This window comes from Erithacus rubecula (genome assembly GCF_903797595.1).
Source record: "Erithacus rubecula genome assembly, chromosome: 3".
In the NCBI taxonomy this organism is placed as follows: Eukaryota; Metazoa; Chordata; class Aves; order Passeriformes; family Muscicapidae; genus Erithacus; species Erithacus rubecula.
Genome location: NC_136689.1, coordinates 28,722,350 through 28,748,495, shown reverse-complemented (window position 1 = coordinate 28,748,495; position 26,146 = coordinate 28,722,350). Strand labels below are relative to the sequence as shown.

The 26,146-nt window shown below is 38.1% G+C and overlaps 1 protein-coding gene across 2 annotated transcripts in view; it reads left to right on the top strand.

The window, feature by feature from the left end:
* SP4 (Sp4 transcription factor) overlaps positions 1 to 15,093 on the top strand; it is a 29,201-nt gene extending 14,108 nt beyond the window's left edge. For both annotated transcript variants that reach the window (XM_079302277.1, XM_079302278.1), the window contains exons 4-6: positions 8,017 to 8,245; positions 8,481 to 8,680; positions 9,746 to 15,093. In XM_079302277.1, the coding sequence (XP_079158403.1) occupies positions 8,017 to 8,245; positions 8,481 to 8,680; positions 9,746 to 9,993 (677 nt within the window). In that variant the 3' untranslated portion in view covers positions 9,994 to 15,093. The remainder of the gene's footprint in view (positions 1 to 8,016; positions 8,246 to 8,480; positions 8,681 to 9,745) is intronic.
* The last annotated feature ends 11,053 nt before the right edge of the window (positions 15,094 to 26,146 follow it).

Genomic DNA, 26,146 nt, shown 5'->3' with positions numbered 1-26,146 from the left:
GTCTTTACATATATGTAATTTTAAAATATGATTGTGATTCTTTTTTCAGCATGAAACCTCCTTCATAGTAGATTTTTTTTTTTTTAATAGGATCTCTAACTATATTGACACAATTTTAAACAATATTTAAATCTTGGCTATATCTTAAAGCATTCTATTCTATTATATAGACATGTTGTTGTAAGTATAATGTAATATAAATAAATATATAAACAATACAGATAATATCTTAGTATAAATTATGAATTTGTCTTTGTAGAAAAATAATATTAAAGGGTATTTTCAAGCTTACAGTACCTGGTGTATGCAGAGCAGGGGCAGATGAGAAACTTCTTTTTTCCCATTGCTTTGTACCAGTGAGTTTTTAATGGGTGAGTTGCTGCATCAGCTCTGATGCCTGTAGAGCTTTGGAACTCTGCAGGTTATCTTGTAGTAGTATGCATTGAATTACAGATTCTAACTGCAACATTCTCTTTGCTTTTTAGAATTTGCAATTGAGCAAATGTTCTTTATTTGCAGCACTAGCCACTGTGGCTCTAGGTACATTTTGCAAAGTGTTTCTCAGATTATGAATTAAGGTGTACTCTACTACTCTGTCACCAATAACTCTGTCATTGATGCTCTCATCTTTTGGCTGCTAAACATCGGTTGCACAGCAGCAACAGGAAATACATAATTGTTTTTCTGAGGAGCTGTGTGCCAGAACTCAGAAGTATCCTTTTCTTAGTCTTAAATTTCTCTGCTTTCAAGATCCAATTTTCTAATACTTGCTCTCATGATTTCTGTAGATCAATAAAGTTAAGTCCTTTTCTTTCCTTTCTGCCCTCTTTGCCTCAGTTGTCTTTTGTGCCTGCTACTTCAGGTGAACAAGAGTAGGGAAGCAGGTGTAGTGTATGATAAAAGGAAGCTTGGTTTAACTTATAATGGATGGCCAAGCCTAATAACCACTGGTCGATTACTCTGTAGAAAAGTAATTTTTTAGGTACCATGCATTAGCTTTCTTTAATCATTCAAGTGCTGTTAAGGTTTTGCAAATTAATTTTTAACTGAAAATGTGATTGACGTGTGTGTGTGTGTGTGTGTATTATTTGGTTTAATAGTAATTAAAGTTGTTGAATCTTCTTTCATGAATGTGTTACAAACTCATGTATGGGAAAGTATATGTGAGTTTTGCCTGCTAAGATGCAATTGTACTGCAAAATTGGAAAGCTGAGCAAGTGATGCTGAAGAATAAAGGATATGCAGTCATTTATCTTGACAATCCTGTATTTTGTTTTGATAAGTATTGCATTTACTTAATGGCTTAAATGAGAAGTGACTAAGTTCATGCATGTTCTTTTATTTGAGAAACTTTAAAAATTTCAATTCATTCATAATCATATTTTAAATATTGCAATTAGTGGGACTTCTGTTGCGCTGGATTTGTAGAGTAAATACTATATCAGGTTTCCTTGCTATATGCATTTTGTCCTATGGTCGAATAAGTGGTTACTATCCAATAGCAAGAGAGAATTTAGGCCTGAGAGGAAATGAAATGCAATTGAGTATCAATGTTATTTTTGTATCAATGTTATTTTGTAACATTTGGCTGTAATTTAACTTTATATCCTAACAGTGTGTACAATAAAGCTCAGGCATACACAAATTCAGCGATGATTTTTTAAATCAAGATATTTAGAAATCATTATTAGAGAAATCATGGGAACTTGAGAAAACTTTCTCTGTTCCAAAAGCAGGTGTCAGTGTGTGGTGACTGCTTTTGCAGCTCATACAGAAGAGCATAGATGAACTGAAGTGTGACTTTGTTCCCTCACATAGTGATTTGTTTAGATCTCTTTTTGAAACCTGTGCTGAAACATGAGAGCTGTTGTTACTGAAGGGTTTGATTGTGAATGGTGAAGTGTAGTGATATCAGGTCTTGTGGTTTGGAGTGTGTCAGGAAGAAACATTTCAAGTGATCTCCTGATTATAGCAACATTTCTGGAAAGCTTTAAATAGCACTTAATGCCCTAGTAAGACATTCAAAGGAATATTTTTAATAGGCCCTTTTTTCTCAATCTAGAAAGTGTCAAGAGATCATTCTGTTCCTGTATGGGAACCACCTGTTTCTAGAGTAAGCAGATTTGTTTGGTTGGTTTGGAGTTTTTTTTTCAAATAAGCCAATTTAGACCTAGATCCTCTCAACTGAAAAATCCTCTCAGTTTTAAACTTTTAGAAGTTGCACTCATTTAATTTAGTAGGCTGCTGACAAACTCATCTCAATATTAAGTTTTCTCAGTATATTTTCTATGGTAGAGGTGCTTTAAGAAATAATTAAATTGTCTTATCTTCCCTTTATATTCCCTTTATTTTTCTTCCTCTTTAATAAGGAACAAGTGATGTAAAAGTTAAAGCTCCTAGTGATCCATAGAATTTTAGTATATGGTATAAAAAACCATCCCATACAACTCAAGACTATAGCAGAGTCACTTTGAGATTTTGGGCATGTTCTGTCAGTTGCTTTGTGAAACTTTTCTGTTTTTTCTTTAGGATAAATTATATTTCAACTGGTCTAAAATACACTCCTGTTATTCTCAATGAACAGAGACTTTTATGTTTAACAGCTTTAAAATGAGAGTAGATACATTTCTACCCTGTGTATTACTAGTGTACTAGCTTGTTGGGGTGTTCTCTCAGGAGTTCAAAATAAAAATTAAGTCCAGTAATTGCATTATTAAACCTCCCAGTGTTTTCTCATAGCTGCATAAATCTCTGACAATGAATATTTATCTTGTACGTGTGCTTTCTTCAGTAACTCTTTTCCTCAAAAAACTTGATTTGCTTCTTATATGTTGTGTCCTGGTTCTTCAAATAAGGCAATTTGTATATTTTGAGAGCTTCAGAACCTTCTGTTCTGAATTTAATAAGTGGAATTCAAGGGAAGGGAGTTTAAAATAGTGACTCCATGAGATTAATTTAAAGAAGAAAAATCAATGTGCATATTAGAAAATGTTGTAACTAGTTAATGCTATCTAAAGAGCAGTCATCTAATTACTGTTTAATGGAAACCATGTGGGGCATGTAATTGTCTGCCTGAGCAACCTTACTTTGCATTGTCCCCTTTGTATTTTTGTTGTCACTTTTATGGCCATTGTGAAGAATTTCTACTCAAGTGTGTCACTGCATTATGTTTAATGAATAGTTTAAGGTTGTAGCTCAGTAGTGTGTATCCTGTATTCCAAGATATGCCATATCCTCATATGGAGAAGGAAAGTTCAGAAAGGTACAGCAATGGTACTTGATATTCTGAAAGAGTGTCAGAAGACCCTTGTGCAGTTGCTCATTAATAGTGGCTGGCCTCTTTTTTTCCTCTGCCTTCACTCAGAGTCAGGATTGAAGCACAAGAGACAGGATTTTCATGTTCAGACTCAGTTGTTTATTAATTCTTATCTAAAGTACAGTGAGTTCTACAGCACCTCCAGCTAACAAGCTAAAAGCAAGAAAATGGAGCTGTATCTTGCTTGTTACAAGGTTTTTCAAGGCCTAACTATCCAATTAAATACTAACATCTGTATTATTTATACTTGTGACCCACTGACCAAGCACCTGTGACTCACACTACGGTACTTTCTATCCAGCTGAAAACTGCTACCTGAAATCAGGAAGAAGAAGCCACTGCCCAAGAACCTCCATCTTGTCCCATACTTACTACTATATTCTAAAACCCCAAATTCCAAACCCTTCACCATGTGATATTACACACTTCTATTCAAACTACACACCAGTGATTCCAGCTCCATCACTCAAATTTGAAAACCTTCTCTAAGGCCTCAAGTCAAAAGCAGTGTTCTCCTGAGGGCCATTGCCAGAAAGCACAGAAAGTTCAAAATTCCCAGACCTCAGGGTTCCAACAGCTCATTTCATTACTTGGACAGTGAAGGCTGGAATCAGCAAAATATATTGGATTTTTTAAAATGCTGAACAGGTTTCTCTATAAATGTGGATTGGTCATATCCTAGAATTATATCCTGAATATTAACCAGTAATCATGGGATAAGTAAAGGAGGAGTCCTCCTCAGGATTCAAGTGCCTCAGTACACATCTTGCTTGAAAAGCCTTGGTTTGGTAGCTGTCTTTATTTAGGGTAAATTCAGGGAGAAAACTTTTGAAGGGGTCTCTTTAGAAAGTAGATTGAAGCAATCCCAACCAGTTCGGGAAGTAAATTTTCTTCAAGAGAAGTGGAAAAGCTGTTTATTTAATGAGCAAAGTACTCACAAACATGAAAAAATGAATAATATTAAGCACTAAAGCTTCTCTGAATAGTGCTCTGAACAAATGAGAGATTCAGAACCTAAAGTCTTTTTTTGTAAGTATGGCTTTTTCAGGTTAGGAGCTGGCAAGGCAGCATCCAGGGGGTGGGTGGGGTGCCTCTCCACACTGGGGTTTGCTGGCATGGTCAGTGTTGATCTTCTGGACCAGAGCAGAGTTGAGCAGTTCCTCTGAAGAAGCCACAGTCTAGAGAAATGAACTAGAAGCCAGTTTAAAAGTAAAGAAAGACCCTCCATTTTTTCTTCCCAGCTACAGGGCTGCAAACTCTGAGAGCACTCTGAGAGTTTTAGTTTTCTTTTGCTGCCTGTGCTAAGCAGCACAGTCTGTGAGAAAAGGAATTTCAGGGGAGTCAAAGTGAAGCTTCTGCAGATAAACGGTGTGCATCTTCTCCTTTGTCACTCCCTCTGTCTCTCTGGGCCTAGTTTAGAGCTACAGGGCCCATTTCTGAGCAAAAATACAAATGATGGGGATACCATGATACCACATCATAGAATCACCTCAGGACACCAGCCCAGGGAGAGGTTGCATCAAAACTTTAATATCAATTCAAGAAAATCAGACAGAAAGAGATAATCATCCTCTTCAACTGAGTTCTGACCACCAACTGTTTAGGTCTCAGGACTTCTTTGCTCCAGTTGGACTTTGTGACATAGATGGAGTTATCCTTCTAACAGACTAAAGTAAAAAAGTGTGATTCTTAACAATGTACTCAAAAACATGACTGATAAAGAAAATGGTATAGGAGGCTGCAGGAGGCCATAATATCTGTTATATCTTTAACTTCTGTAGTGACCATTCACAGGCCCTTTATTTATAGTGCTACTCTGAAGTAAAGGAGTCTTCACCTTGAGTATATTTAACAAATGGAGAGTGGATGATGCTCTGCAAAGGACTGCACATTGAGCAAGTTCTTCCTTTCATTTACCTTTGGCTCACCAGAAGTGCAACTGGTTTTTATCAAGCAATCATATTGTCATATTAATATTATCCTATTAGGATAAGCATTAGATATATAAAAAAAGATTAGTCTTTATTTCACTCTGGCTGTTTATAGCACTCAATGTTCCAGCAGCTCAGCAGCCTGACAAGGAGTTGCCCAAGTACTAGCACTTTGTTTGAAAGCTCTAGTATCCTCTTCAGCCACTGGTAGACCAAAGTACTTGATATTACTATTTGCATTTATATCATGATGTTCTTCTTACCCTATCATATTCTCCCTCAAGGATTATCATGAGTGCTTTTCTTTCCCATTAAAGTATGGGAAATATATATATTTCCAGTACATTGCTATTCTGAAAAGAGAGATTTGGTTTTATCCTAAACATATGGGGCCTCTGCACTCAAGGATAAGCCTGTAATTATTTTTACTTTGCTGCTGATACTAGAATCCTTTTAGATTTTTTTGTTTGTTATGTTTTTTTTTTTTGTTTGTTTTTTGTTTTTTTTTACTTTCTATCCAAAAGTAAGTGGAGTTCAAACACTATCTTTTATGGGCTTGTCCTTGTTCTTTTCAGAGAACTGAAAACACTCAGTGTCTCTCTGTACTTGTAGCCTTCTTAAGAAGACAAGCAATTAATGTTTATTCATATCTAAGCAGATTAGATACAACTTCAGGCATAAACTAAGGGAGATAACTGGGAAATTTGGTCAGTGCTTCAGGTGAAAATAACCTGGTACTGACCTAGGCAGAAACCAGATTTTTTCTGTTTCCTGTAGCCAGCATGACCTTTAGATGACAGGTCACTTTGGGAGGTTCTCTGTATATGATGTTCCTCAGTCCTAACTTATGTGCATGTGTGTGGTGGTGTTAGGTGGTGTGTGTTAGGTTTCATCTCTGGCTCATAGTGTGGTGTTACTCAAGATAGTCTGTCCAAGAGTCCATTGCCCCTCAGCAATCATGTGAATGAAGTAGTCATCGTCCCATGCTGGGCTGTGTGTCAACTCACTCAGTAGCTGGACACTTTAGGCTTCAGAGAGAGAGAGAGTGTGTTCTTCTTATCCCCATTGCTGGTGCTTGTTATGGATGCTACAGAAGTCATTAAAACCCATTCAGATATCTCTGAATCCTATTATCCCTGGGAAATTTCTACATTTTAAATTAATTTTTCCATACTGAGGACTTTCATGTCTTAAAATATTTTATCCTGCTCTAAAGAATTCTGGTTGCCTGTTACACTCTCTAAATAAGGAGGTAGTATTTCCTTTAATTTCACAGTTGTGTGAAGGCAGTGAATTTTTGAAAATGGCAGCATCTAATTATATTTTGTTCCATTCCTGTTACTAGGAGGGCTGGCATTCAGTGTTGTTGTATTGTGACTGGAAGTCGTATCTCTTTGTCAGATTTAGTTTATTACATGTATTTTCTAAGTCTGTATAGTACTAACTTTTAAAACAAACATAACATTACTTTGTTGTTCAAGAAACTATCCTTCTTACCTGTGTTGGAATACTTTTTTTTTTGCTTTAATATCAAGCCGGCAATGCAGATTTGCTTAGATCAAGAAAGTCGATGAAATAATGGACTTACACAATGAAGCTGATTTCTTTGTTCATCAAGTCAGTCTTAGAATTTTATTTGGTCCCTTCCCTGTGAAGGCTGTTCTGGTGATCAACCACCCTCTCAGTGAAGAGCCTTTTCTTAATGTCCCACCTGAACTTCTCCTGGCACAGATTCATGCCATTCCGTGTCCTACCACTAGTCACCAGAAAGAGGAGAGACATCAGCACCCCTTCCTCCCTTGAGGGAGTTGTAAACTGTGTGGAGGTCACACCTCACCCTTCTCTTCTCTTAGCTGAGCAACCCAAGTGACCTCAGCTGCTCCTTCTAAGTCTTGCCCTCGAGATCTTTCATCATCTTGGTCCCCTCCTCTGGACACACTCTAACAGTTTGATGTTCTTCTTACCAAGGCACCCCAACCAGCACTCAGTGCTCTAGATAAGGCTGCACCAGTGCAGAGCAGGGCAGTCACTTCCCTCACTTGGCTCACTCCACTCTGCTGGATGCACCCCAGGGTACTGCTGGCCCTTTTGGCTACCAGGGCACACTGTTGGCTCATCTACAGCTTGCCATCAACCCAAACACCAGATCTCTTTCACCAGGGCTGCTCTTGCTTCTTGTTCCCCCATTTATACATCTAACCAGCATTACCCCATCCTGAGTAGAGAATCCTGCAAAACAATAGTCTCAAGAAAGCTTTGGTATATTAGCTTGTTCAAGTCTAGTCATAAGTTTCTTTTTCATTCAAAAGTTCCTTTCTGCCTCGATGTTGATTCAAGAAAGATTGTAAAGAGAAGTGAAATTCTATAAGTGCCATAAAGCAACTTCTTAATTAGCTAATGGTTGTTTTCTGAATGCAGATAGAGTTCAAAGATTCTTAGAGAAACATTAATTGGCAATTGACTGAACAATATTTCTGTGTAAGATTTTGCGTGTCTCAGCTTTTAAGAAAAATAATACATTTGTTAAACTAGTTAATTTTTCTTAGTATCAGTCAGTAATTTGCAGTCTTGTGCTGTTTTAATAACAAATTACATTAAACTAACAGGTGGGTAGTGCTTTAGGAAAATGGCTGGATTTAGCATTTTGTTTGTGGCTTCCCTTAACATTAGGTGGATTTTTGTCCACCTAATGTAAATGTATAAAGTTTATTTGTGCATTTCACATATTGAAATTACTAATGAAAGGTACAAACAATTTTTATTTTACAGGTCAACAGCAAGGACAGGATGGAGTAAAAGTACAGCAAGCCACAATAGCTCCTGTAACCGTAGCAGTAGGTGGCATTGCTAATGCAGCGATTGGTGCTGTTAGTCCCGACCAGATAACACAAGTGCAGCTTCAACAAGCTCAACAAGCTTCTGACCAGGAAGTGCAGCCTGGCAAGAGACTGAGAAGAGTTGCCTGCTCGTGTCCTAATTGCAGAGAGGGAGAAGGAAGGTAAATGTAACTTTTATCAGTATATATTTAAGCATCTTTATCACAGCTTGCCTCATTTGGGAATGAGATTCTCCTATATTGCCTAGATTTTTAATGCTTTCTATTAGAAAGTACATTTGTGTGGGCTTTTTTAGACGGGGTTTAAAATTGCCACTATTAGCATGAAATGTTTCTCCTAATAGCTGGTAATGTTTTAGAATATAACTACTTAGCTGTTTAAATATAATCTTTTTAGAGGCAGCAATGAGCCAGGAAAAAAGAAACAGCATATCTGCCATATTGAAGGGTGTGGAAAGGTTTATGGCAAGACATCTCATCTTCGGGCACACCTGCGCTGGCATACCGGTGAAAGACCATTTGTCTGCAACTGGATTTTTTGTGGCAAGCGATTCACAAGGAGTGATGAGTTACAAAGGCATAGAAGAACCCACACAGGTTGGTCATCCCTCTCTGCAAGTCTGAATTGTACTGGCCATAGTTAAACAATGGTATCAAGGTTCTCACTTACTAACTTAGCTGAAAATTACCTTTAAATGTAAATAAAATAACTTTAAAACAAGGAAGTGGTAGATTCCAGTTTTCATTAATTTAGGCTGACTGTGAAGTCATAGAAATAAAAAGGGATCTGTTTCAATTGTTCTTTTGTATGTTGGCTAGAAAAAGATGGCCATTTCATCAAAGGTAGCTGATGTGCATTAGCTAGTGCCTGATCTAAATATAATAAATTTAGGTCAGGCATGTAGGATTGGCCATGAACCAGGGTTATTGTTTCCTCCCTTGGATTAGCTCAGTCCTTAAGAAATTTATTAACCTAGTCCATATACTAGATTTGATCTTGGAAAATTTCCTAGAGTTTCAAATGGGAACCGATAAAGTAAATTCTCTTAAAAGTTCAGAATGGAAAAATTGGCCTTTTAAAAACTGAAAATTTTATCAGCCTTTATATTTTTTAGGCCCAGTAGAGTGTCTCCCCCTCCCTGTCTCTCCTCCCCAAATTTACAGCACCTGATGTCTAAGCACCAATTGAATTTGAACAGTGACAGGACCTTTTGGTAAATTGAATTTGTCTCCCTTAATATAGATTCCATGCATCTTCATGGAGCATTGGAATTCATGTTTCTGAATTTTTTTCCCATCACTTTAAATAACAAAAATATTCTTTAAAAATGCTACCAAGTTGTTCTTTGAGTGCTTTTACCTCCCTCACTCTGGTAGGTTTATGGAAGTTTATGAAAATTCTCTGGTGTCCTTAAAATTCAAACTTCTAGTCAGATAATCACAATGTAGCAAATACTTGTTGAGAACATTTTAGTAGTGAAGAATATGTGGCCAAAAGCATGGGATGGAACAGAAGACACCTGGAAATGAATCAGATGGGAAAAAAAATGTGTTCTTTTCAAGACACTTTGAATATTGATTAGAATATGGTGAGATTCAGATGATCAAGCAGTGTTCAGTGCTCTCTTTCAGTAACATTTTGGTTTTCTTCTTTTAAAAAAGGTGAAAAGAGATTTGAGTGCCCAGAATGTTCTAAAAGGTTTATGCGAAGTGACCATCTCTCGAAACACGTGAAAACTCATCAGAACAAGAAGGGTGGTGGAACAGCCCTTGCTATTGTTACCTCAGGAGAACTGGACTCTTCAGTTACTGAGGTTCTTGGTTCTCCAAGAATTGTCACTGTTGCTGCCATTTCTCAAGATTCAAACCCAGCAACCCCTAACGTTTCAACAAACATGGAAGAATTCTGAAAGGATCGTTTATATGGACACCTAGTGCTGCACTTAAGTTTACATACCTTTCAGGATATGGAAGTGGGCTGGTAAAGTGGATTACAGAGCAGGAAATCTTTTTTCAGTCATGACTTCTGTAAGTGTTCCAAGTTGGAGGGTCAGCATGGGAAGTGTACACCGGTGCAACAAGACAAAAATTTCAAAAATACAAACAACGCAAATTGATGACTGGATAAACAGATAGAGGAATAATATTTCCATACTGTACTTTTTTAGTTATATGTCTGTATATTCTGTAATGATTTTAAGTGAACTTTGCCCCCCTATTTTAGCACTGTATGTTAATGTGTTTATAAAATCAGATAGTATCAATGTAAAACTGGGTGGACCTTGACTAGGATTAATACCATTTGATGAAGGCACTTTGGTTTTAACATAAATTTGTAATATTTTCATGACAGCATCCTTTTTCCATAAGGCACAGCAAAACAATACAGGATGAACAACAGTGGATATATTTTGGGGTTTTGCTCAGTCCATACAACACATTGGTTAATTTTGGCCATCTTTTCTCACATTTTGGAATTACTCAAATAGCAGCTGAGTGATGCATGCTGCAAAGTGATTCTGAGGTGGAGCTCAGATTAATTTTGACTACTACATTATAGTAGTGTGTATAAATGACAATCAGTGATTTCTAATTCCTCTCTTCATGTGGAGAGCTAGGTTACATAGAATTGGTGTAAACAGTAGGAAAGATAAAACCATAGAAAGATATTAACATAAGATTTACAAAAGTAATAGTATCTTTATGTAGAATGAAAAAAAACTTGTGTCAATTTTTGGTAATTAATTTCATTTTTTATTTCCCTGCCCATGGCAAGGAGGTTGGAACTAGATGATCTTTAAGGTCCATTCCAACCCAAACCATTTTGTGGTTCTATGATTCTGTATTTTAAAACATCTGTGACCCATTTCTAACTCGTAGATAACTTGAATCTTAAAAGCTCAACCTTAGGTGTTTGACTGTTTAAATTTTGTTAGAATCATGGAAATCAATCAGACAACTGACTGTTGTCTAGTATCTCCTCTCTGTAAATACTGGTTTATTATGTTGTGGTTAATGTGCTGAGTTCTTTGTGCTTTGACTTAATAGCCAAAGAAAATAATTAATTATCACATTTTAATAAGAAAATAAGTAAGTAAACATTTTCTCTTTCCCCTTAAATATTACCATTTCATTTTTTTCTCTTCAAGCATAATAGGTAGGCTGGTAATAAATATCTGTTACATGTCAAGTCTTATATTGGCCCTCCAACCACAAAACAAACTGGGAAAAGAGAAATATTATTATCTTTTTGGGACATGACTTTTGGTTTCAAAGGTTTGCTTACATTTTCAGATGTGACAGTGAATATAGAGGAAATGTAAAAAAAAAAAAAAAGAATTAAAAAAAAAAAGAAAAAAAGAAAAAAACCAACAAAAATTCTATTTTCTATGTGAAAATTCCAGTAGGTACAAGGAGGAAAGATGGCCAAATATTTCATACTCAGGATTTTTAATTACTTCCCCTAAGCATAGGTATAACCTTTTACATCTACAGTCACTTATTAATAAATTCTCATGACCAGTTTTTAAGGAGATTTATACACCAAAATATTTTTAATGTCATTGAAGGAAGTACAGTGCAAGAAGAACAAGATGTTGTTCTTTCCCCAGCAAATTATGAAAGAAGAATGTGTGTGGTAGCTGTTGGTGTGCGAGGCATAACAGGTACCCTATGCATTCCCTAAAGAGCATATACTTCTCATCTGAGCAATTTATCAATCTTGTGGTGTTTTCTGTATTTTTGAAGCAAAAGAAATATCATTGTTTACACTGTGTACACTTTAGGCCAGCCCTTTGTAGCAAAATACTAAGCTGAGGGTATTTTATACTTTCAGTTTACATAAAAAGCTTTGAGATTAAAGAAAAACAATTTTACACTGTGGTTATGAATTTCAAGTTTCTTAAAGCTTTTTTAGACTTGTAACAGAGTCTTTAAATTTTAGTTGGGTTTTGTACATTATTTTGTATATTTTATTTAAAGTACTCTTAACTGATGTATCTGGATTTAAAACGTCAGAAGCAATTAGGTGTTGCATTTAATACAGATGAACATTAGGTAGTATTAACTGTTAATTTTATTATAAAGGAAATGAAATGTCAAAGATATATTTTATCATTATGCTTCACAATCAGTGCTCTACATTACTTTATGCAAAGAAGAACTTTCCTAATGTTAATATTTCCTAAAAGTTAACAGTTTTGTAAACTGAAGTTGCAAACATTCTGCACAACCATTTCATATGTAATTTTTTCATGCATACTTATGTATGCAGATAGGAAACTGAAGTAATTTTTAATCTGCAATGAATCCCTATTATAGATTAATCCAAATCTAAATCTGGTTGGCTTCATAGCATCTCAAGTACATTAACTTGTGTTAGCAGGTGCACATTTTACCGCTGGAATTAGAAACATTCTGCCAGTCTGTTCTGCATACCATTCTGAATCCACTTTTCTGTCTTAAAAGGATCGTAAATTTCAATGTCCTTTATTTGACTCAGTGGGATATAGCTGTTGTAAGTAATAGGGCACAGATGTGCAGTAGTATCTTGTTTAATGGCATTTCACTGTTCATTCCCTTTGCCACCGTTAAAAATTTTGCTTTATTGTAATTATCAGTGCAAAGTGTATTTACCATGGTAGAACTCCAGTGTTAGAATAGTTTTTTTCTTAAAATATACTTTCTTTGGTTAGGTTTGTGTATGTGTTGCCGATTACATTAGCAATTGGTGTTAAGTCATTATTTATCACATTCTTTCACGAGAGCAGTAATAAAAGTGTGTAATCTAGGAGAAAAAGTTAATTTGTCAAAGTTAAGTAAGCATGATGTTTAGGTCCTATTTTTCAATTTTATAACTGTTTTATTGCAACAATATTTGTATTTAAGTCTTCATTTTAATGCCTTGTGGTGTTTTTTTATGCATGTCACTGAATTGTCATCCCGCAAGAATTGATGTGCAGCATAGGGTATTAAATCTACATAATGATTTTGAAACAGAAAAATAGTTGATGGTAAAAATGTAAATGTTTTGCAAAAATTCCTTATAAAAAAAAAAAAAAGTTTTGTAGTAATATTTCACTTGTAAATTTTTCTAAAAAAAAAATGGAAAAGGAAAAAAATGAGAGTAACATTTCCCCACATCTAGAATTTAGAAATTAATTCTGCCAGCAAAGCCTGTAAGGCATTAATCTGACACTTTTACAATGCTGATTTGTATAATTTTTTGGTGGGTTTGGAACTAAAATCATGTACAAGTTGTTGCCTGCAATAACATTTTGCAAGTAACCTATTAAAATTCCCTTGAGTTTAAAAGGTTTCTTCATTTAATTGCTTACAATATAAAGCAGCAATAAATAATGTTTGTATGATAATCTGTTCATCAAGAAGAACACTAGAAAACAAATGCTTCTCAATGGGGAAAGGTTGGCAGCAGTTTCTGGATTTGTGTAATTAAGAGCTGTACTTGCTGGTCAGCATTTCCCAACTGGCAGACTCCCAGCAGGGAATTAAACCAGCAGATTCTAGCTCAGCATGAATTCTGTGGGGTTTGTTCAGCTCTTGCGAATGGAAGCTACAGTTGTTCCTGAACACACCAAAGGGAAAAATTTCCTAAGGTAAGGAATATGTACATACACACACACAGACAAAGATGAAACACAAATTTAGAAAATGGAAGATAATTCTGTTTGACAGATAAATAATAGAAGTGTCACTGTATTGCAGTGGCAGGGAGTAAATATAACAAAAAGGGAAATCTGAAAGTACTGACTTCAATTCATAGAAAATATATTGAGCTTTTCTTAGTGATGTGTCGACAGGCTCCTGCATTGTGTTAAACTAAAATAGCTTCCATGGTATGCTCAATTGCTAATGATAATGTTATACTAATTTTTTCTAAAATGCTAAAATTTTTATGGTAGACTTTACCATACTTTTGCAGTGAATAAATAATGCTGTTTCACAAAGGAAGAAATACATAGAGAATCATGGGATCATTTAGGTTGGAAGAGACCTTCAACATATTTGAGCTCCACTGAAAAGCTAACACTGCAAATCTCACCACTGAACCATGTCCCTAACCACCACATATGCACATAAGAAGGCCACTTTCTTCCATATTCCAAAAAAAGATGAATTTATAATTTGGGACTTCTAACTTTGTACTGCAAAGCAGAATCATTTTTCCTAACTGAGGTATAAAATACATGATCTTTGTTATATGTTTGATTAAATACCTGTTAAAGTCTCAGTAACCTCTATTTGAATGTCAAACTTCTGAAGTAAGTCTATGTCGTAATGCAAAGTAAATGGACATCTGACCAACTAATATGTCTTTATTGACCAGTTTTTTAGTATTGTGGCACTGGTGTGTTTTGAAGCAAATTCTGCACTACTGGTAAGAGGCTAGTCCTCTGCTTACACCACTTCAAATATACAATATCAGAAAATAACAAATTCTTACGTAAGGACATAATGATGAATGTGCACAGCATCTTTTACTCTTTTAGTCCAGATGTGATCATTCTACTCTGGGAAGCATGAAGTGTGACACTAAATTGAGTAATACACACTGTAAATTCACTACCATTACTAAAATTATCAAAAGTTACATTTTATATTTATTTCATTAACTTTATTTTTCTGTCTGGCTAGGTAGCAAATATCAGGATTAATTCATACTGAACTTCCTAATGCCTTCCATGCCCCTGCTTCCCATTCCTTTTCCCCAATCTACTTGCATCATTTCCTGATATCCTGAAATTTTTTAATGAAAATGGAAGTGCAGTGGTGACCTAGAGCTTGCATGTACTACTTTTGCTTGCTAGAATCACTTCCATGGAGAGAGCCTCACTAAAAATGACCAGAGGTTTTCACAAGCATGTGGAGTGGTGCTTTGCCCAACTACTGTGGATGTGGTGATGTGTGTTTTTCTGTTCAGTTTATTATGGTTGGATGATTTTCTTAGCAAGTACCAAAATTCTGTTAAGCATTTATTTTTATGTTGTTTTTAGTTGAATGCATAGCTTTGTGTCCCTTTTATGTATCTTAATGGAAAGTCTTGGACCAAATTCCAGAAAGAGCCCAATCTCAAAGCTGGCTGACCTTTTGGTGTTCACACATTTGTCAAAGTTCTGAAAGATTTTTAAAACTACCGAAAGCAAGTAGCAAGAGAAGCATTCTCTGCATAGACCTAGACACATTCAGATATTTTTAAAGTAACTGGATTAATGTGGCATTGATTTACTTTCACAGCTCAATTTTAACTTAAACTGATGCTGATAGGTAATATGTGTCTGCTAAGTGGGCATATGCATCTTTCAGAACTTAAAGGTTCTTGAGTTTGTACATCAACAAGTATATAAAACACTATCCTCTTGCTAACTACTTTTTATTAGTTCTACTTCAGTCTTGCAAATATAAATTCTCCTTCTTACAGTCTTAAAAATCTAAGGGATTTATATGCAAAATTCACAGGTGAGTTGAAAAAAACCAAGAAAGTGAACGCCAAACCATGTGAAGTAATTTTTTACTTACTTTTTTTAACTTTTGTACTGTTGTAATTTTTGCTTAGGCATGCCAGATATTCATCATTTCATGTCACTTCCTAGCAGGAAACTTCCATAACTAGATAGGGAATAAGTGTTTATTTAAAGGAGAAATAAAGGTAGCCAGAGCATAAACAGGATTCTGGTTGAGTACCTTTTCCCCCTTAAGTCTTCAGTTTTTATTGACAGCATCACTAAAGTTTACTGCTGCTCATAAAGGGAAAAGAAGTCAAGATAGTTGAAGGACAAAAGAATTATCTGAGAGTGGGATGGGAAGGGTGATAAAATACTTAATTAGGGTGGGAAAAGAAAAAAAAAAAGGTACATTACAAAATAGGAGACTGAAGAGCTAAAAGAAACCTGAATGGAGTCTAAAATGATACTACATGGTGAGGAAATGCAGTAGTTACCTTTAGTAGTTACCATGCTGAGCTAGAAGGAGGTGGAGAATGGGTAAGATTTTCCCTTTGCAAATTATACTTTTTATACTTTTGACTTGACCCAACACTGGTCTTGCACGTGGTACTGGCAGCTTCTTTATCTTGAGCAGAAGTCACAGAGTACTTAGCAGACTCACTACTGACAGGTCTTTGAATGCGGAAATCCTTATTTGTGTTTATTTCTCTGAACTGCTGGACTTGCAGACAGATTAGAATTTGGTTAGAAGTGGAGTCCTCTGGGAGCTATGCATGGACATAGTAAATGTCAGTCATCCTGGATGTTACCATCTGTTTACATTAAGAGAAGCAATCAGTTTTTACAGATTGTCATAAACTAGAGTGAGTTTTCTATTTACATAGAAAAAATGCAATTTCCCTCAGCTTTTTTTCACTTCCTCTTTTATAGCGGCATGGAACTACACAGAAATAAAGTTGGTAGCCTTGATGGAATAAATATACTCTGTTTTAATGGTAAGAGCTTAAGATATGAAATAGTCATTCATATAAGCTCCTGCTCTTAAATATGAGCAGAACTGATTTCACTGGCATCCAACATCAATTTACTGATAACATTCAAGTGGTGTTATTCAGATAGATGTATTGTTGTCAATATGACTTTTGGATTAAACACAATCCATAATTCTACATTAGCATCAGTATGTTTCACTTTTGTTGTAATAAATGCCTGAAGCCTCTTCTGGAATTATGATTGAAACTTTTGGGTAGTCTTCTATTTTTACACTTCCAGCTTTCAAAAGTAGTTTGGCTCTGAGGAAAAAAAAATCATCCATGGTCTTGAGAAGATATCTAGCAAACTCACAGAATGACAGGCAGTGAAAAGAAGCTGTCTGAAACAAATATTTATTGCAACAAGCCCCTACCAGCTGAACAGCAATGATACATGGAGGTAAATCAAAAGTGAAAATTATTGTGGAAGATGTTAACAAATCTCAAATGTGTCACGTATTCAGAAAAAGAATTTGGAGATCACCATTTTATCATATTGAAGAAATAAAAATACATGTGCCGCAAAAATTTGTATGAATCCCTTCATTTGAATGACTTGACAGAATGTACCATGACCCTCAGCTGAACTAACTAAACAATGCTTTCCACAAAAATTCGACAGGCAGTTTTTAATAAGGATCAGAAAACTACTTTTTGAAGGTGCCAACGTTTTTCATTTCAGAGAACAAAAGCGCCTATTATACTACTTCACTGAGATCCTAGAGATCAGTATCTTTTTCACATACATCTAGTAAACCGTCACCTTATAGCCCTCAACATGTATTATTATGATCTCAAATTTCTGTTGAATTTGTCCGTTAACCATCTGTTAATTGTCCTTCTGACTGGCCAACTAAGAGAGTCAAATATCCACTCTATACATTATGTTGAATATGTCTATTCATCGTGCTACAGCTGCAGCAGCTAACTTGATAATTTTCATCGAAGATTTTACCAATACTCTTGCACTCCTAGTGCACTCCTAGAAGATTTTCTGCTGAATATTTGAGATAAGATTTAAAGAAAAGAATTATCAGGAAAGAATAAAGCAAATAAAGCTTGAGTGCAAATTATGAGGACAGTCACTGAGGTTACGTAGGTCAGGAGGAAACTTTGGATCAACTTTTAGGATTTTTCATCCTTGTTTAATTATAGGTTTTTTAAGTTTTCTTTAAAGCACATTTTATTTGATTTCACCACAGGAAATGGGGAAATTACTTGCCTTCAATAGATGGATGAATGGATGGAGGATGGATGGATGGATGGATGGATGGATGGATGGATGGATGGATGGATGGATGGATGGATGGATGGATGGATGGAGAGACAAATTAAATTATTTCATCAGTGCCCATTTAAGTTTGTAGACTCCTCTGGCTATGACCCAAGAGTCAGGTTCATCCAGGCAGGGGATGTCTGGAAAAACCCTTGCACTTACACCTAGACAAGTGTTTTCTCTGCCACTCTGTGATTCCAGAAATGAGATGTAGTTCAATGTTAGCTGTGAGGAGCTATATTACACAGATCGATGTCTGCAAAGAGCAAGAGAAGTAAAAGAAAATAAGAAATCTTTCTGTTTCCTTGAGAAAGGTGGAAAGTGCTCTGAAAGCTGGTTACATGCTAAATGTTGACCAAGGGAAGCATGAAAAGCAAACGGATGGCATTGGTGAGAAAGCTAAGCTCCAAGCCCTAGCAACACTGCTGAATTCTGGCTGACCCCTGCAGATGGGAAAGTAATCGCTTTCTACTAGAATATAAGAACAAAGGTGCTCACAGAAAAGAAACCAGCAGAAGAAATGTAATGTCCCCTGTGCTGCAAAATGAGGACAGCAAAATTCATCAAGCAGCACTACAGTTTTCTGCACAATGAAAGCAAGCCAGCTCCAGAGGTCTGTGGGGCAGCCATATAGCACAAGGTGGATTGCTGAGCATTGCCTCCCTATACGTGCTCAGCTGCTGAGAGAGATGTACATGCAGCAGCACAGGGCTCTGTGCAGTCTGTACTGCTTTATAAGGACATTGGTTGTAGAGCTCAACTCATAGCTCCATTCTAGGTGTTTTCTTGAAAACAACTCCATGATCACAGGTCTCCAGATGCCCATGTCAAGAACAGGCACATATTTTATAAGGATGTTTTTGCATGGCAGAAATCAACTTTTTCTGGGATGAGTGGCTGTCGACAGAGATGCTCTACAGCTTGGCAGACCACCATGGGCTGGTAGAGACATGAGCAGCCTGGAAGTGCCAAACTGAAGAAACCTCAGAGGGAAACCTGTCACACACCAAGTGGAGCTGGCTTTCCCTGCAGCTGACATAATGGGTGTTTTTCTCAGACATCCACAGATATTTTGCTTTCACTGGGTTGAAAACACGCATTATGAAAATATCTGTTTCGTTTGTTCTTAATCAGATACTGTTGGGCAGCTTTAGCAGCTGTGAAGTTGGGAAGGCAAACATTAGTGACCTGTGGTTTTGGTTTTTTTTTTTTTTCTTTTCCTGCAAAAAAGCAAGCCGGGGAGCAGTTTTAAATCCCGGTCGGAAATGTTTGTCGCACACTGAGCTTAACTTCAGAAAGCAGCTGTCCTCCCACCGCCGTGGAAGAGGCGGTTGCTACTCTCAATGGCCTGAAGTTTAACTAAGAGCTGCCCAAATAAAACTGCTGTCGAGGCATTGCTTCCTCCTGAGCCCCTTGTCCTTGTGTCCCCGCAGCAGCGGGAGCGGGATCCGGCGGGTCCTGTCCCAGTGGTTGTTCTGGAGCCCCGAGTGGGAGCCGGGCATCCGTGGACCGGTTTGTGTCTAACAACTCCCACCGGACGCGCTGTCCTGGCATCCCCAGGGCGCGCTGGGGAGCAGGTAAGGGCAGGCAACAAACAGTTAATTTATGGCACTTTTGTGCACATTTGCAGAGGGAGATGCTGAGACAGGGATTCGTATTTCACACGCTCCCGGCGGCGCAGTGCTGCTCCACAGTGTCTCGCCGCTGTAAACGTTCCGAGTTCCCCGAGCTCCCTTCGCGCTGCCGTGCCCTCCGCCCCCGGCCCCTCCCGATGGGCTCCACCGCCCGCCCCGGGGCCGTCCCGGCGGAGGGACCGGGCCGCCTCCGCCCGCCGGCCGAGGGAGCAGCGCCGTGCCCCGGCGGCGGCGGAATGGGGCCGGGGCAGCCGTGCCCAGGGAGCCGGGAACGCGGTGAGCGGGGGGACGGGACGGGGCGGCGAGGGGATGATGGATGTGTGAGCCGGCGGCAGCGCAGCTGCGTCCCGGGCCCCCAGCGCGGCTCCCGAGGCGGCCCCGGCAGCGGCAGGTGAGAGGGGCTGGCCCCGAGCCCCCTTTCCCCTTGCCGATCCCCCTGTCCCCTACCGATCCCCCCGTCCCCAGCCGAGCTCCCTGTCCCCAGCCGAGCCCCCGTCCCCAGCCGAGCCCCCTGTCCCCTGCCGATCCCCCTGTCCACTGCCGATCCCCCCGTCCCTTACCGAGCCCCCTGTCCCCTGCCGATCCCCCCGTCCCCTGCCGATCCCCCCGTCCCCTGCCGATCCCCCTGTCCACTGCCGATCCCCCTGTTCCCTGGCGATCCCCTGTCCCCTGGCGATCCCCCCGTCCCCTGCCGTGCCCCCTGTCCCTGGCGCCGCGGTCCCGCGGGGGGCAGTGGCCGGGCAGCGCCGGCGGGTGCCTCCTGCCGGCCCATGGGGGCTTTTCGCAGGGAATTTCAGAGGATGTTCTTTCCCCCTCTCCCGGGGTAGGCAGTGGGAAAATACAGCGGGGCTGTGTTTCGTATTTTCAGTTCCGAAGGGTTTGTTATTTTGAAAACCTGAAGAGCGACCAGCAACCAAGGCAGTGAGAATGTCGTCTCTCGATGGAATTTGGTCACTCTGAAACAAAAAGTTGTTTGGTTGGGGGTTTTTTTGGGTTTTTGTGGGGTTTGGGTTTTTTTTTTTTTTTGGTTTCTTTTTTTTTTTTTTTTTTTTTTGAGGGAGCAGGGGTTGGATGAAACCTCAAACTCATTCCACAACCTTGGTCTGACCAGCAGAGCAAGTTCAAAAATTAATTCTTTGCGCACCTTTCTTTGCATCACTGTGAGGCTCCACTTGTCTCTCTCATTCAGTAAGCTGGATGTATCTTAAGAATAGTTTAACTCTGATAGAAATCAAGCGGTAGAAATACTGGTGCTTTACAGTGTCAGTCTTCTTCCTGAACTCTCCTCCCTTGACTGTGTGTGGTTTTGAAGATCTTCTGTGCCATTTACTTTGAAAAAGGTCATTGATTTCTCTGCTGTACTGTCTCTGTGACATCTGTGTTGAGAACTAGAAATACAAGAACTGTGTAAAACTTGGTCCCAGTTAAAATCTTTGTAGCAAATGAGTTGTTTTCATTACTGTAGTGTCCAGCAGGAAAATCTGTGAATATTTTACCTGTGCAAAGCACAGCTCCCCTTCTCCCTCCCATCCTTCTACCAGTGGAGTCATGCTTATGCTGTGGCAGTGATTCCTGCTATTTCTTACCTCCAGTTGTTGACCTGTGCTATGAGCAGGCTGACCTTCTCTGAGGGGATTATTCCTCTGCTGGGGAGCTGTCTCTGTCTCTCTTAGCTCTCTGCCCCATACCATTCAACTGGCTACAACCTCATTTTAGGAGTCAATGCTGTATATGCTTGTTGGTGTGACAGAATTAACCAATTTCTTATTGGTATGGTCCCAGACAGCACTCAGTCTAGCCTGTACTCAGTACTGGCTGTTAACTTTTTCAGGTAGGCTAAAAGCATTTTGCTTCAATGAAAATTTCAGTTCTGTATTTCTGAGCAAGCAGAAAAATTCACAATAACTTGCAGAGCTGCCAAGCCATGAAATGCAGAGCCCTGACAAAGATGATTCTGAAGAGCTAGTTTATTTTTGGACATGAAGACACAATTTATGATGAAATTATGCGTCAGAAATAGTTTTCTAGTTCCCACTAACTTAAGGAGTCAAGTATATGGATTTGAACAGAGTTAGATCTGGGAGAATCTTGTCTCATCTCCTAAATGTAACTTGCTGGTACCTGGAAGGAGGATCCTGATTCTATATCTGTTACCTACCAATCAGACTCTCTGGAAGATAGACCTATATGGATTTTTGGCAGAGCAGAGATGACTAAATGCAATTATGTATATTAAAATAACACCTGATGAAAGGTCGTTATGGCATACCCAGGGATGGTTTATATGATATATTTCCAAGCCCAGAAGCATGGTAAAGGTCAGTAAACATCCATAGGGAGGGTGAAAAAGAAAGTTTAGGAGGAAGAACAAGGAGTATATATGTTTGTGTAGTTCAGGTGTTCTGGAAAACATGTTTTGGAATTGAAACTTGCCTATTTACATATGATGTTTTCTTCCCTCTGTATAAACAAAACATGCTGAGGTTCAGGCTTCTTTTATGCATCAGTTGCTGGAGAGCTCTGATGTGCAGCTGAAGCCCTCCTCATCTTTTGTCTGTCTGAAGTGAAATGTGGCAGTGGGATTTCAAACCAATAACCATGTCTCCCTTGATTTTGGTGCCACATGAGGTGGAGCAGAAATCTGGTGGTGCAGGAACACCACAGAATGCCTTGGAATGGAAAACAACAGGAAGGACCTTCAGTTTGGGGAGCTGGCTCAAACACTGCTCCAGCACAGTGGCCTTCACAGATGAGGTTTTTATATCTGAATACTTGTGATAAATAAAGCAGGGCGAAAAAAAGAAGATAAAAAGAGAATGATATTTTAACAAGCACCAGAGACAACTGATGAAAAATAGTTCTTATGAAAATGCCACTTTAAAAAAAGTAGCTATCCCACTTCTAATGTAATCATCAGAAGTGACTTGTTGCTGGAGGCTTAGTTCTGTGCAGCATGTCACTCTTTCTTTTTGCTGCCTTTTGTATAATGGATGTGACTGCTGTCATCTGAATTGTTTACTGCATGAAAGATATATTCTTGCTTGTGCTCAAGTCTCCAGAGCCATCCCCAGTGCAGTGTGAGGTGATGCACTTCTTGTCCAGTGCAGGTCATTGTGAAGATGAGGCATGAGTCACTGCCCTGGTGGGCAGTGATGACTAACTGCCTCTCCTTCAGGAGCAAGTGTGGAGCTGCCACACCAGCAGCTGGGCACACGAGGAATCATCACCTCAAATCAGCTCTCTGATGATTACATGATGTAAAACCAGTTTATTACACTGCAAGATTAAAGACTTTTACAGCTCATAAAGGAGAAAGCTCATAAGAAGGTAATAAGAGAAGGAATACTTAATTTTGCAAGAGTCTTCCTAAAATTGTGCTGCATCTGAAATGTAAATCATAAGAGATTTGTATACAAGATTTCACAGTGTGTCATGTAAGGCTTATTAGGATTAAACTATAAAAACAATTACTTGTAGAAGATTTTCTTAAAGAGAAGCACCTTCTTCTAGAGTACATGTCATAAATCTCTTTAGATATCTCTTTATTAACAATACAAAAAAGACACTTAGGAAAAGATACAAAATGTTCAGGATATTTTTTGTGTTATAAATGTTCTGGGATTAACATGAAGTATTTAGTTTTTAACTTTTCAACTGAATCTATATGAACACTTTAAAGAAAAAGAAGAGAGAGACTGCAAACTGTGCCTGACTCCTATCCTTGCAATAAAATTTTCCTTAAAATTGCTTGAGAAATTCTGCCTTATAGCAATGGTGTATTTACACTTAGTACAAAAAGGCAACATAATGAATTAAAGATTTTGTACTGTTTTTTCCAGCTCCCAAGCCATGCCTGTGGTCCTGTGTCTCATTTCCAAAATGTTGAGAAGGTTTGGCTTATCAAAACAGCATGTTTTTACATGTAAATACTCCAGTTCTGTGGAAAATGTCCTGATGCACCGATGCAGGTTCAAATTTTGGTTGGAGGGAGAAGAATGTGATGGTTCATATCCTGAGCTCAGACTTGGGGAAACCCAAATATAAGAACAGGAAAGCCAAAGAGGTTTCACAGAACTGTTTTTAATTATTACTCCTGCATTTTTATGGAAGAAAATGAAGTTTCAAAGAGGGAATAAACGTGTGCCATTTATACTGCAGTATTCAGATATTGTGTATAAATACCAATGGCAATGTCAGGAAGCTGAAAAAGTATTCTTTTTGTCTGCTAGTACTTTGTTAGCAGTGTTCAGATTTCAGGCTGGTCATTATCTTTTCAGTTTGATCTTGAGAGGCAGTGGTCATGAATAGGGGCAGGGATAGAACCACAACTCCCCTGCTGAGACTGAAATCTCTTCCTGATTGAAGCCCAGGACAAAACTCCCATCAACATCAAAGCAGAAAGATTTCAAGCACAGCAACCTGAATGCATCTGAAATCCACTGTTGGGCAGCTTGGAAAGGTCAAGGTTTTTTTCAAAGATTAGTAGGGAAAAGAAAAAGACTGAGAGCAAATCATGACTAGCATAAAGAGAAGAGGAAGTTGGCAATCAAGTTCACAGTTCATTGCTAAATCTGTGTTTATTAAGGAGGCTGATTTTTGTGAAAACTGATACAGGCATTCAGCTGGCTTGTTTCTGCTTCAAATGAGAATGGGATAATTTTTATCCTTGGTTTGAAGTTAGGGAAATTAATATATAAGATTTGGTTGTGGTATCTGTAGCACTATTGTGGCTGTTTACTAAACTATTATTTTCTACAAAGAGAAGGCAGAATTTCCCACATTACCTGATAGAGTTTGTATTTTATGTATGTAGTAACTTTCAATTTCCATGTGTTTGTGTTATTAAAAAAAACCAAACCAAATCAGCAAAATATTTGTCATCACAAAGTGCTTAAAAATTTATTTTAAAATATTTCAAAACCTTTTGCAAATAAGATACTGAAAGAGAAATAAAAGTTTTTGACATGAATTTACTGCTCGCTCAGTATATACAGAAGGAGTTTAATTTATAATTTTGGTATTTAAATCTAGTAGTGACATCTCATAATATGGCTTTAGTGTTCAAAAATAGAAAAATAGCCTCCCACAATGATATTTTTGCTCCTTTTTTCCATACTGGAGCAAATCCAAACCCTATCAGATTTATGAAGTCCATGAACTTTAAGGAGTTTATTGTGTTAAGGAAGCATAAATTACTTCATAAAGCCACAAATGAACTAGTTAAATTAATGTCTGCCTTGTGAGTCTCTAGGGAGCACACAAGCAGTGTAAGGCATGCCCTCCTCATGGGTGAGATGGGGCTGAGCAGTGTGACAGATGTCAGGAGGCTTTTAGGAGGGAGGATGGGCTGCTGGAGAGCAGACCTGCTGCAGCTGGTGATGCTCAGGGGCAGGCTAGGGTGGAGCCTGAGCTTCAAGGTGCTGCAGAAACTGTTTGGTACTCTATCAGGCCCTGAAAAATTAGATTTTGGGAGAAGGATGGTGGTTAAAACAGAAAAGTAGAAATGCTGTGGTTTTCATGCTAGCTTCTCCAGCTTTTTTTTTTTTTTTTTTTTTTTTTTTTTTTTTTTCCCACCTGTTGCATTGCAATTTTTCCTCATGTTTATGCTGGGGTTTCTCTTGTGCTGTTCATGTCCTCACTGCCAAAACAAGCTAAACTGCACCATGAGTTTGTCACTACTTATGCAAAAGCAGGCTTGCATCACTATTTTCCATGTTGCTTCCTTTTCTGTTATATTTCAGTTTCTTGTTTGTAAGTCACAGGCACAGAAAGGAATCAGGGGGACAAACATGGATGTAGCAGCACATCTTAAGCTGCACAGGGCCCTAAAACAGAGAACATAACAAGGGTTCATCTCCCTGAACTCTGTAACTCAAATGTTACTTGTCAATTTTGATGTTTGGCACTGAAAGGTGTTTTAAAGTATTTTTTGGTAAAATTAGTGTATTTTAAACTGTAATTGTTTTGTCATACTGAAATATGAATTTTCAGGCATTTATATTTTGGGATTAATAATTTCAAAGGTAAGACTTAAGCAGTCTGTAGAGTCACCAAAATTTGGAATCAGTTGAAACTATACTTTCAGGATACAAAATACTTTTATTCTCTTGAATTGCCTTTTAAATGTGTTTCCAATAGATTGCACTTCTCTGTTGCCTTGAGCATTTAATGTGAAGTAAACTGATATCATAAAAGGCATCTCACTGTTTTTGATGACACTAACACCAATATCAAAGGATGGCATTAAAAAAGGAGAGTGTCACTAATTATTCAGGTGTGCCTCTTTTACTGCAGAGACACCAATAGTGTGAGCTGGGTTCCAGGGAGCTCACAGCTTAAGCAAACCTAAGTCTTGATTTCAGTTTGAGATTGACTGTGTACAGAGATGGTTGATAATCAGTTGTTGGATAAATGAAGATTTATAATCCTGTCAATAACAAATGGTCTGAAGGCTCTGGCCAGGGTCAGCTCCTTGCTCTGTGTCATGGCAGTAAAGCAGGTGTGCCAGATAGAATAGTGTAAGGACTAAAAAATCAGCTTCAACTGAGGCAGAACTGATGAATTGGCTTAAGTGAAAGGAAAAAAATACAGCGTGGAACAGAATGTAAGCTTTAATGTTCCATAAATATTTTATTAAAATGCTTTGCTATGTATTTATA